Below are 13,649 nucleotides of genomic sequence, written 5' to 3'. Positions count from 1 at the left end.
AATTTAGAAAAAATAGCATTTTTCAGAATTTAAATGCATCTGCTTGAAAAACAGACGGTTATACCACCCAAAATAGTTACTAGTTCACATTTCCCATATGTCTACTTTAGATTGGCATCGTTTTTTGAACATTATTTTATTTTTCTTGGACGTTACAAGGCTTAGAACATAAACAGCAATTTCTCATATTTTTAAGAAAATTTCAAAAGCCATTTTTTTAAGGTACCTGTTCAGTTCTGAAGTGGCTTTGAGGGGCCTATGTATTAGAAATCCCCCATAAAGCACCCCATTTTAAAAACTAGACCCCTCAAAGTATTCAAAACAGCATTTAGAAAGTTTTTTAACCCTTCAGGCATTTCACAGGAATTAAAGCACAGTGGAGGTGAAATTTGCAAATTTCGTTTTTCTTTCTGAATTTCAATTTTATTCTATTTTTTTTCTGTAACAAAGAAGGTTTTACCAGAGAAACACAACTAAATATGTATTGTCCAGATTCTTCAGTTTTTAGAAATGTCCCACATGTGGCTCTAGTGCGCTCGTGGACTAAAACACAAGCCCCAGAAGCAAAGAAGCACCTAGTGCATTTTGGTGGTGCTTTTTTATTAGCATATATTTTAGGCAGCATGCCAGGTTTGAAGAGGTGTTGAGGTGCCAAAACAGTAGGAATCCCCCAAAACTGACCCCATTTTGGAAACTGCACCCCTCAAGGAATTAATTTATGGTTATTGTTACAATTTTGACCCCGTAGTTTTTTCACAGCGCGTATTTGAATTGGGCTGTGAAATTAAAAGAATGACAATTTTTCCAATAAGATGTCATTTTTGATCAGAATTTCTTATTTTCACAGGGAACAAAATGCCCCATTTTGTTGCCCAATTTGTCCTGAGTGCGGCAATACCCTATTTGTGGCCATAAACTGCCGTTTGGGCCCATGGGAGGTATTAGAAGGAAAGGAGCGCTATGTGTTCTTTGGAGCCCAGATTTTGCTGGATTGGTTTTCGGGTGCCATGTCGCATTTGCAGAGCCCCAAAGGTATCAAAGCAATGCAAACCCACCAGAAGTGACCCCATTTTGGAAACTACACCCCTCAAGGAATTCATTTATGGGTGTTGTGACCATTTAGACTCCACAGTTTTTTCACAGAATTTATTTGAATTGGGCTGTGAATTCAAAAAAATGAAATTTTTTCCAATAAGAGGTAGTTTTGGCTCAAAATTTCTTATTTTCACAAGGAGTAAAATACCCCAATTTGTTGCCCAATTTGTCCTGAGTGCGGCAATAGCCCATTTGTGGTGATAAACTGCCGTTTGGGCCCATGGGAGGCCTCAGAAGGAAAGGAGCGCTATGTGTTCTTTGGAGCCCAGATTTTGCTGGATTGGTTTTCGGGTGCCATGTCGCATTTGCAGAGCCCCAAAGGTATCAAAGCAATGGAAACCCACCAGAAGTGACCCCATTTTGGAAACTACACCCCTCAAAGAATTTATTTATGGGTGTTGTGACCATTTAGACCCCACAGTTTTTTCACAGAATTTATTTGAATTGGGCTGTGAATTAAAAAAAAAAAAATTTTTTCCAATAAGAGGTAGTTTTGGCTCAAAATTTCTTATTTTCACAAGGAATAAAATACCGCATTTTGTTGCCCAATTTGTCCTGAGTGTGGCAATACCCTATTTGTGGTGATAAACTGCCGTTTGGGCCCATGGGAGGGCTCAGAAGGAAAGGACCACCATGTGGCCTACTGGAAATTTTCTGGTGCTAAGTCGAGTGTGCAGAAGCCCCTGAGGTATCAGTACAGTTGAAACCCCCGAGAAGTGACCCCATTTTAAAAACGACACCCCTTAAGGAATTCATCTAGAGGTGTAGTGAGCATTTTGACCCCACAGGTATTGTGTAAAAGATAATGCGCAGCAGATGGTGCAGAGTGAGATTTGCAATTTTCTATATATATGCCATGTCAGTGTCCGATATATTGTGCCCAGCATGTGCCACCGGAGACATACACCCCATAAACTGTAATGTGGGCTCTCCCGGGTACGGCAATACCCTACATGTGGCTGTTATTAGCTGCCTGGGCACACGGCAGGGCTCAGAAGGAAAGGACCACCATTTGGCCTACTGGAGCTTTTCTGGTGCTAAGTCTTGTACGCAGAAGCCCCTAAGGTACCAGTACAGTTGAAACCCCCAAGAAGTGACCCTGTTTTAAAATCTACACCCCTTAAGGCATTCATCTAGAGGTGTAGTGAGCATTTTGACCCCACAGGTATTGTGTAAAAGATAATGTGCAGCAGTTGGTACAGAGTGAAATTTGCAATTTTCTAAACATATATGCCAATTCAGTGTCCGATATATTGTGCCCAGCATGCGCCACCGGAGATATACACCTCATAAACTGTAATGTTGGCTCTCCCGGGTACGGCAATACCCTACATGTGGCTGTTATCAGCTGCCTGGGCACACAGCAGGGCTCAGAGGGGAAAGATGAGGAGGGGTAAGCTGTGCGAAGTGGATCAGAGCGAGTAAAACTGGGGTAAATTAAAAATAAAGGGATGTATGATAAATTTTAAAACACTCTTTCATACAGAGCTCTGGTTTTTCGGGACACGCGTCACATTGATATATTGTGTCCTTCCTTATCCCCCTCTTATAGCAGACTCTGCACCTCTTTTGACTTTTTCCCTTCTTGCCAGTTTGGGGAACTTCTCCTAAAAAGTGTTGCCCTGGTACGATGCCTGTGGCCCCGCTTCCAGAAGTACTGTAAGGCTTCAGGACTTGATCTGACAAGTCCACCCCTCCCATGTACCTATTGTAGTCCAGGATGCAGTCTGGTTTGGGGGTCTCTGTACTGGTACCTCGTACAGGTACATGGGTACTGGTGTGGCATCTCTCTTGTCCTTGTACTTGACACACAATATGTTGCTGCTAGAATGTGCCCTGCTCTCACCTCTTCTGAGTGTTTGCCCAAGCAGAGTCTTAGGGAGGCCTCTCAGGTTTCTTCTAGCAGTGCCGCATGCCGCAGGACTTCTGGAAGCGAGGCAGTTGAAGAGTGGGACGCTGGTATAAAAATTATCCAGGTAGAGGTGGTAACCCTGGTCCAGCAGTGGGTGCACCAAATCCCACACAATTTTTGTATTAACTCCCAGTAAGGGGGGGCATTCTGGGGGCTGAGCACTGGTGTCCTTCCCTTTATATATCCTAAATTTGTAGGTATACCCTGATGCACTCTCGCACAGCTCATACATCTTCACGCCATACCTTGCCCTCTTACCCGGCAGGTACTCGCGGAATTGAAGCCTCCCTTTCAAATGTACCAGGGATTCATCTATAGAAATACACTTCTCGGGGGTGAATGCTGGGAAAACCGGGCACTGAAATGGTCTAATAGGGGTCTCCGTTTATACAAACGGTCAAAACTGGGGTTATCTCGGGGTGGGTACGGCTCATTATGAGTATAATGTAAGAAGCGAAGTATTGCCTCATTTTTATTTTATTTTTTAGTTTCCAGCTCAGTTCTGAAGTTGCTTTGAGGGGCCCATATATTAGAAACCCCTATCAAACACCCCATTTCAGAAACTAGACCCCTCAAAGTATTCACAACAGCATTTAAAAAGTTTATTAACCCTTTAGGTGTTTCACAGGAATTTAGAGCAAAGTAGAGGTGACATTTAATTAATTTAATTTAATTTATTAGGCACCATGTCCGGTTTGAAGAGGTCTTGTGGTGCTAAAACAGTGGAAACCCCCTAAAAGTGACCCCTTTTTGAAAACTAGAGACCTTGAGGAATCCATTGTAGTTTTCTTGGGGTGCATGCGACTTTTTGATCAGTTTTTATTCTAATTTTAGGTGGCGTGGGGACTAAAAAAACAGCAATTTTACTATTGTTTTTTATTCAATTTTTTTTACAGCGTTCACCGTGTGCTATAAATGACACATTCACTTTATTCTGCGCGGCGATACGATTACGGCGATACCAGATGTTTATATTTTTTTTATGTCTTATGGCGTTTGCACAATAAAATACGTTTTGTAAAAAATCATTTACTTTTTGTGTTACCTTATTCTAAGAGCCATAACGTTTTTATTTTTCCATCAGGAAAGTCGTGTGAGGACTTATTTTTTGCGTAACGAACTGTAGTTTCCATCAGTACCATTTTTAGGGACATGCGACTTTTTGATCTCTTTTTATTCCATTTTTTGGGAGTTGAAGTGACCAAACAATTGTGATTGTGGTACGGTTTATTATTATTTTCTCTTACGGCGTTCACCGCGCGGGATAAATAACGACATCGTTTTGTAGTTCAGGTCGTTACGGACGCGGCGATACCAATTATGTATAGTTTATTTGTTTATTTATATATTTTTATTAATAATAAAGAACTGATAAGGGAAAAAGGGGGACTTTTACTTTTATTACTTTTAAATCTTTTATTTTCTTATTTTTACACAACTTTTTTTTACTTTTTTACACTTTTTTTACTTTGTCCCACTAGGGGACATGAGGGCAGGAGGCTCTGATCGCTATTCTAATACACTGCACTACATACGTAGTGCAGTGTATTAGAGCTGTCAGCTGTTCGCTGACAGCAAGCATAGTGGGTCCTGACTTTGTCGGGACCCACTAGGCTTCCGTCGATGGCGTAGCCAGAGTCCATTGTTAGGATTCTGGTTGCCATAGTAGCCATCACGGCCCGCTATCGTGTAGCAGGCCGGCGATGGCAGCTTAACCCCTAAGAAGCCGCGATCGCTATTGAACGCGGCTTCTAAGGGGTTAATCGGCGGGGACCACGGCGATCGGTCCCTGCACACTAAGCTGTGATAGCCTGCTGTCGGAAACAGCAGGTATCACAGCTCAAGCACGCGCCGGGATTAAATGGCGCCGTGTTTACTCAGGTCAGTAATAGTACTGACCTGAGCGCGAACGTTCTACTTAGCAGGACGTACTATTACTGACCTGAGCGCGAAGGGGTTAAATGATGACGTATCGTTTGGATATGCCATCACTTTGCAGTTGGATGGGTTCCGACTGCTGAGACACCCAAGATCCTGAGATTGGGGGCCACAGCACTGTTTTTCCCTATATAGTAGTAATCTCAGCCACCCGCTGTGCAGGGTGAGGGTTCCCGGCAGTCGGACCTTCACCGGTTACAAAGTGATAGAATATCCTAGTGATACGCCATTACTTTGCGTAATGCGACTTACCTTTTAAGTAGTCCCTTTGTCATTTCACTGTTTTTGTTGTGCAAGCCACAAATCCATTATTTGCACAGACGAGCTCCTAGAAGGGTGAAATGTGTCTACGGGTGGTTTTTTTTGGGGGGGGTTTTTTTTCCAATCCGATCAATGTCCCAACTGCCTATTTACAGACAGATCTACTCAGATACTCCAATAATGGAGTCTTCTCCAAAATTGTCATGGACTCGAAATGATCATAGCAGTGTCGAACTGGGGTTCTTTGATCTGTAATAAATGGGCATTGTTGACATTTTTAGCAAGTCGTATAAAATTTGCCCCTCGAGGATGATCATTTTGCCCATTTACGCGTAGTTATTTTGCTCCTGTTTACTACAATCTGTAATTCTGTTTTGAAGTCTGAAATGTTTTGTGCAGTCTTGCCCTATGACAATATGACCGATATGCAACTAACTAGAGCTTATCCAACAGTTTGTGATAAACATCAGATAATAGCATTGAAGGTAGGTGTTCCACAGGATAGGTGATAAATGTTTGATTGCTGGGACCCCAACCGATCAGTAGAATGGGTGTCCCGAGGCCCCCGTCCCTTATTACTGCATGACCACAGGGAGGAGGAGTAGGAATAGAACGGTAGTCACATATGTACCCTGCCGCTCCATTGAATGACTTTGGGGCGCACGGCTGTTTCGGTCAGCCCCATAGACTTTGAATGGGGTGGCAGTTCACATGCGTGACCACCCCACCATTCAAATTCCTCCTCACTGCACAGCTTGGGTCCCCCATTCTAGTGATCGGTGGCGTTGGCAGTAGTGCGGCCCTAACACCTTTGATCCACATGAGGGATAAATTACATTGGTTTGAGGCACTAGAACTATACCAACGGTCAAAAATGTCCATTGGCAGGAAATGAAGAGTCGTTGTAAATATTACAAACTCAGAATGGGCTAAAGTCCATTCTAAAGGATACCACAAGGATCTGTGTTAGGCCCGATTTTATTTTATCTCTTTATTATTGACCTTGTGAATGGGATTGATAGTAACGTGTCACTTTTTGCTGATAATACAAAACTTTATAAGGCTACATTTACACGAACGTGGCCGACCTCGGACCTGAAAAACTGCAGTTTTTCATGTCCGAGGTGCACCTGTGCGGGGCGCGTTATGCATCCTCCATAGACTTGAGGGGGGATGCGTGAATTGCAAAAAAATAGGACATGTTCTATTTTTTCAAGAACCCTTCACACGCTCTGTTGAAACAACGGTCGTGTGAACGGCCCCATTGAAATACATGAGTCCGTGTGACGGCCGTTGTTTTAACGGCCGTCACAAGGCCGTGATACACGCTCGTCTAAATGAGCCCTAAATTACTTAAAATTCAGCTTGATTGTAAGACCTAGATAACCTGGCAGTCTAGGCAAAGAACATGGCAGATGATTTTTAATGTTGATAAATGTAAAGTAATGCATCTAAGTTAAGCAGCTGTACTCAATGTCAAGCAGCAGCTGCAAAAGCAAATAAGGTTTAAAGTTGTGTAAAAAGAGAGATAACAACCTGTTATTCAAATGTAATATTACCCCTCTAAAAATCCTTTCTAAAACCATATCTTGAATATGGGATTTAGTTTTGGGCTTCACAAAAAAGGGATATAGGAGAGCTGGAGATGGTTCGAAGGCGTGTGACTAGATTATTAAATAAGATGTGTGGTCTCTCTTACAATAAGAGGCTAGAAAATGTGGGCTTGTTCAGCTTGAATAAAAGACGCTTTAGAGGTGATCCTATTAACATGTATAAATATATGTGTGGTCAGTAGAAAGAACTGGAACGTGATTTAGTCTTTCCAAAGACTCTGCAAAGTACCAGGGGACATTTCTTGTGGCGTGAATACGATTCAGACGAAAGGGTTCTTTACAGTTAGAGTAGTGAAACTAAGGAATGCCCTACCCCAAGAGATAGTAATGGCAGATACTATATCAGCGTTTAAAAAAGGGCTATGAGGAATTACATTGAGGGTTATAACTAATCCAGCAATGAATGATGTATAATTGATCAACAAAGGTTAAACTTGATGGACCTGCGTCTTTTATCAACCTGTGTAACTTTATAGTGGTGCATGGGAGAACAGCATGGCACAATAATTGGGTGATATGTTTTTTTTTTGTTTATCCAAAGGGAAGGAAATTAATCATTGATTCTTCTAGTTCTATACAGATTTGCTTCTCTTTACAATTTTAGTAAAGCTGTAGCTATGTAGAACAATATTCTAGTAGTCTAGGACCCATGGGATTTGTACAATGCTGGACTATCAGATTTCCGGGCCCATCATATGCCTCTAAGCCGGAATTCCAATAGTCAAGAAAAAGAAAGATTCATATTTAAAGCGACCCTCCGGTCCCGCGTCAACATTTTAAATATGATGGGGCATATGGAGTAATATTACCAGGTGCCCCTATGTTGTAGATCCACCGTTTTAGGGTCTTTTCTATGTTAACCGAAATGGCTTCAACGCTTCTTAGACTGAGTCTGAGACACTTCCACTGGTCTCCGATTGGCTCGAGCTGCTCACGTGAGCAGTTCTTACCAATTCGAGAACAGAGGGAGTGTCTTAGACTCAGTCTGAGAAGCGCAGTGGCCATTTTGAGGCAACACAGAGGGGACCCTAAACCGGTGTATTCACGGCATAGAAGCCCAAGTTAGAGGGCACCAGGTAATATTACTCCATCATATTTATAATTTTGTCCTGAGGCCGGAGGGTTGTATTAATTGAAATTTAAAGCTTCCTTTTTCCCAATACCAGTTCCCAATCCTGATAGTCCAGTGCTATTTTAGTGGAGAGTCCATATTATATGGTAGCGAACAACTGGAATTTTACTATACGTCCTCTTTATACTATTTTTCAAAAGTTTAGAATGGGTTTATTTAATGATATAACAGAGAACACCAGTTCTATATATTTGAAGTGTTGGCCGACTTCCAGTCATTTGTTAAATCAAAATTTTGGAAAGTGCTCCGGTCTACTATAATGTTTATTTTAAAAAATCTTCCAAAAAAAAACACTTTTTTTATTTGTTCTTTACACAATTTCCTTTTATAACACCCCCATGCTTTTGGATGACCTTGACATTTGGGGTCAATAAGCAACATATCGCCGTTATTAGGGACATGAATTGTAAAGATATAACAAAACCACAATAAAGTTGCTTAAAAATTCTAAACCACATAGAATAACCTCCATGATATTGGTGAAATACAATTTATTTTTTTTAAGAATTTTAAAAAAATCCATATCCTAAAATGGTAAGAGGAACTTTATTTACATTTTCTAATTTGACACATGACAGTTCTAGAAAATAAAAAAACCGCAGTCAGAAAATGTGTATATATCGTGTCATTGAAAATAAGCAAAAATAAAAATGGAAGCGTGACCTCAAATAGTTTTGGAGAAGAAAGCAGTAAAAAAAAAAAAAAAGTTTAGAAAACCCAATTCCTTCCATGGTCAACCTATTTGGCCGAATTTCAAAACCATTTTACATAAACACAGTTAAAGACCTGTTTTGAATTTCGCTTCGATTTTTACTAGCCAACAAAAATAAAAGTATATTTTTACATGATACGGACATGTCAGATTGTTGTCCTTACGTAGTGAGACAAAGCTCGCAGGGCATGATCATTATTTATTTTTTTAGAGGGTAACCAAATTTTACTTTTATTTAAACCCAGTATAAAAATGCAATTTTAATTTTTGGGAAAAAATTACACCTCTGTAATAAATGCACAAACCCCCAAAAAATTATAAAATAAATAAATAAAAATTAAATCAAATAAAAAAAAAAAACACTTTACATTTCACATCCGTTCCTCCAACCTAAGCAGAAAAGCGGGCGTACAAGTCACAACTATATTTAAATGGCTCTTAACAGGATTGCCGAGAATTCTGCGCATTGCAGCAGTAGAGAATCTGTTTTGTAACGTCCGACCATACGTTGCAAATGAACATTCTTATTTTCTGCAGAATGATTAAGCAAATCTGTCCATACTTTACCCGTGTTGTTTCATGTGTTTATTTGGTGATTACAAAAATGTGTTGAGCAGCATTTAAAGAAGCAAAAAAAAAAAAAAAAAAGGAACACACAGCAGTTCTCTGATTTGATTTATTCATCGAGCAAACATATGCTACATGTTCTGTTATATATATAACTCAGACATAATCCATAAAACGTTCCGAGGATTTCTTGCCGGGAAATAGGGAGAGGGATAAGACCAGACACTTTCGCGTCGTAACGTAACCAACGATCCAAGGAGCGCATTGACCTGCCAGTGAGTAAATGACAATAACGTATCCCTTATCTTCTCTTCCACTCCAGGTTAGAAGCCGTGCACTGCGGCTGTTACCCTCTGTGCCCCAAAGCATTGGTGTACCCCGAGATCTTCCCAGGTAGGCACGTCTTTCCCATCCGGCGAAATCCAGAGCTTACTATTTAAGTCTGAAAAACCGAAAGTTATGCAAGAACATTTGTTTATTTGGCAAAACCGTCCTGTTCATGTAGAAAAGAAAAAAAAAAAGTGATACAATACATTAGACTGCGTTTATACATACCATCTGTTCTCTCACAATAGCAAAATAAAAGATGATTTAAAATAGGTTTTTGCATTAGTCTCGGGCGGTACGGCAGAGCTGGAATAACATAAAGCAGGCTGACATCGACCTTATTGTGATTAGATGTATACATACATCCGCAGATGGCTGCACGCGTTTATATACACACGTATATAGGTAAATATTTACGGCGTAGGACGTACAGAACGGAAACGTACTGATTATAGAGAGGCAGATAAGTTGATGATGGATACAATCGAGCGACATAAATGTAAAAAAAAAAAAAAGATCAAATAAAAATAATAAAAAAATCCACGCATACAAAATATGTCTCCCCTGCATTGTGTTACATTAGAATAATGTATTTTAATCACCCCGAGGAGATGTCTAAACAGAACTAGTACACGGTCTTATTTAACATTAAACATCCTTGTGAGTGGAGGTAACTTCATAAAAATCAGGCTTAAATAATGTAAAACACGAGACGGCACAGAGCAATATGCATTTTTAATTAGTAAAGTGACTAATATCGAGTGTGTGCTTTGAGGTCTTTGTTTCATTAAAAATGTATCTGTTTTTCCTACAGCGGAATATCTGTATTCGACACCTGAACAGCTTTTGAAAAAATTGCTGAATTTTTGCAAAAGGCCCGATATTGTCAGGAGGCACCGGATTCAGGTATAGGCTCAAAAATCTGAATTTTATTTTATTTTTTTATTTTATTTTTTATTATATATATATATATATTTTTTTATTTTAACCTCTAGTAACAAATTGATTGGTGCTTGAAAAAAAAAAAAATAGATGGTTAGAGACGGTATAATTAGTGAAGTTATTTGGAAAAGAAGCACGTTATGCAGCAATATTAGTTATGATGCTAACAAGGATTAATTAACGTACATGGCGGTTGTATTAACATTGGTCTGATGGTATTCTTGCACTTAGGGCATCCTGTATCTTCCTTTAATTTATTGCTTTATAAAATGGCTATCCTGTACGTTTGGACCCACGAGGCTTATAAAAATGAACCTGGATTAATGCAGCTCATTAGCTTTAAAGGAAAGTTGAAAGGAATATCTTACAATTATACTAATGAAGATAAGCTCACTTTGCTATTAGAATATTATATTTTTTGAGGGGGAATAAAAAAAAAATTTCAAGGGATTGTTATCAGGTGCCATTTTTTATTTTTTTTTATTATTTTTTTTCCGTGCATTGTCATGAAAATGTACATTCCCCTGTCCTTTTATGCCCTTCAGCGTCGGAACTTACTAGAAATTTGATTGTAAGTATTTGTTTTTACATAAGTGATTTTTTTGGACCTATGACTTGACCCAATCATATTATTTTTTTTTTTTTTACATTAAAAATGATAAAAAAAATAAATTCTAATTTTAGATGAAACAAGACACAATTTGGGCTTTACATGCAAGACAGTAGTATGGGAATTTAATCTTGCTTGGTTTAACCCCATCAGCACCAGTAAAAATGGCGACGGAGCGGGGAGGAAGGCGAAATGTGGGGTTTGTTCTCTGCCGCTCCGATATTTTGATGATGTATGTGCAATGTAAAGCTCCATTGTGCATCTGTAGGAAACAGTTAAAGCATGGGAAAAAATAGAGATAGGAACAAAAAATGCAATTTAACACCCAATTTCAAGCTCATTATCTTTCATTGTCTATTAACTTGGCAATGGTTCAGGAGGTAGCCTATAATAGTTTAAAATGCTGACTGCACAGTTCCGACGCTGTGTGCATTGCTTCGCAAGCCAGTAGAATTGCACACAGCTTTTAACCTGTAATGAAAAAAAAAAGTAAAGGAACCCACCCAGAAGGCAGGGAGCTTTATGATGTGTGGAACCCCTCAGGCCTCAGTCGCCTTGCACTTTTTTTTTTTCTGCTGCAGTCTGTGTGTTCCAGCATTTTGTAAACCAAACAGATCCACGAAGGACGACAGGGGGTCCTTATTATTGACATAGTTCTCATCTGCCAAATTTTTTTTTTCATTTTTTATTTTTTTTTTTTGCATTAAGACATTCTGCAAGTGCAAAGTGAGTTTTAATCATCGATAAACATCAGCCGTTTCACAGTTAAAACCAGACTTTTCACATCCTAATAGATCGGAGAAACTGTTGTAAACTGTGAATAAAACATATATGGGGTGATGCTTGCATAGGGTTTATCTGCACGTATGCAAATTAAAAGTCGTGGGAATGTAAAATAACATGAAAGTGGATCTATCGTTTCCAATTGATGGCAAACTAGCTGCACGAATCATTTGAAGAATGTTACTAATATACTTGATGACTATGGTGGTCTGTTTCTTTAGCGCAGAGCTCCATTACATACATAAATACTTATTCTTGATTGCCACCACTAGAGGGCCGATCTACATATAATTGTATACCATTTCTGTTGTCCTGAACAGGTTGCATACAAATGGTTCCCCCTAGTGGCAGCAACAGGTAGCCAAGATTTTTACAAGTATATGTATGGGGGAATATAAGAATGGGGCTCCATAGTCTTACCAAGTATATTTGTAAATCACTCCAAATCTTTGCTGCTGCTGGTTGTAATGATAGATACACTTGGCCGTAATAAGCATAAATATATAAACTCAGTATCTGGAGGGGGAAAAAAATCGTCCATAAATCCTATTTTCATGGATAACATTTCGGTAAAATACTATATTCTATATATAATAAGAATTGTCCCTTTTCTATAATTATGATAAAAACGTCTTTCCTCCATATACAACCAATGTCCCATAGTTTATTCTAGTGTAGAGTTCTGGAATAAATCATATACCAAATCTTTATATTGTCCCTACATATATTCATACATAATAATAAGATCCCCTTTAAGGCATCTTTTCTTAAGGTCGAACAAGACGAGATTTTTTCCTACGTTACTTTGTGTCATTGACCCTGTCCTTTTTGTCTATATGGCTCATACATGTACAACGTGCGGCCTGTGTGACGTTCTGTGTGGCCCATGGTAGGTTAACAGACGCAAGCCGCATCTATTCTTTGTCCACATATTTTTGTTTTTTATTGGCAGTAGCACCGATAACTTTCAGTGGAAGGTAACCTGGTGACGTCTGTAGACTGCAGTCCTGCTGCCCTCTTTGCATGCAATTCTTCTTTTTAGGGTCCTATGATTTTCCGAGCATGCGCCCGTTGCTCCATTCAATGTGTTTGGGTCTGACAGAAACAGCCGAATGCTGTTCTCAGCTGTTTCGGTCATCCCCATAGACTATGAATGGAGTTGCAGGATGCATGCTCTCGACTGCCACTCCAATCAAACTCCTCCTCACTGCGGTCTGGCAGGGAGGAGGAACGAGGGGTCTGGAACCCCTGTTCTCTCAATCAGTGGCGTCCCCAGCGATCAGACAATTATCACCTATTTTGTGGATATGTGATAATTGTTGATTCTGGGACAGAACCTTTAACTTGCCCCTCCTATAATGATAATACAATAATTCTCCTCATCCTCTGCCTGTTCATTCCTCAAAGCTGACAAGTGACCTACAGAGAACAGGAAATATTAGCTCTTTGTGACCGCACTAGAGGCCAGTGTAATAACTAAGAAGTTCAAGAGATTTTTTCTTAATGGAAAGCTGCAACCAAATAAAAAACACTACCAATTATTTTTTTTAAATGGTGTATAATAAAAACCTGATTTAAATAATAAAATAATGTAATTTTCTGTTGACACGTTTCCTTTCCAGAGAATGTCCTTTAAACACCATTTTACAGATTTAATCTACATAAAAAGTTTATTTACCTTGTATATAGATTACATGATTTATCCTGTACTGATCCTGAGGTACATCCTGTATTATACTCCAGAGCTGTGCTCACTG

General features: G+C 39.4%; 1 protein-coding gene across 4 annotated transcripts in view; it reads left to right on the top strand.

The window, feature by feature from the left end:
• The window catches only part of QTMAN (queuosine-tRNA mannosyltransferase), a 161,593-nt gene that overhangs the window by 133,806 nt on the left and 14,138 nt on the right, over nt 1-13,649 (top strand). For all 4 annotated transcript variants that reach the window (XM_075829249.1, XM_075829247.1, XM_075829246.1 and 1 more), the window contains exons 8-9: nt 9,553-9,623; nt 10,372-10,463. In XM_075829249.1, coding sequence (XP_075685364.1) covers nt 9,553-9,623; nt 10,372-10,463 — 163 coding nt within the window. The remainder of the gene's footprint in view (nt 1-9,552; nt 9,624-10,371; nt 10,464-13,649) is intronic.

This window comes from Rhinoderma darwinii, chromosome 6, assembly GCF_050947455.1.
Source record: "Rhinoderma darwinii isolate aRhiDar2 chromosome 6, aRhiDar2.hap1, whole genome shotgun sequence".
Taxonomy (NCBI): domain Eukaryota; kingdom Metazoa; phylum Chordata; class Amphibia; order Anura; family Rhinodermatidae; genus Rhinoderma; species Rhinoderma darwinii.
Note: the sequence above shows the minus strand (reverse complement) of the source record. Positions and strands in the feature narration are given on the sequence as shown.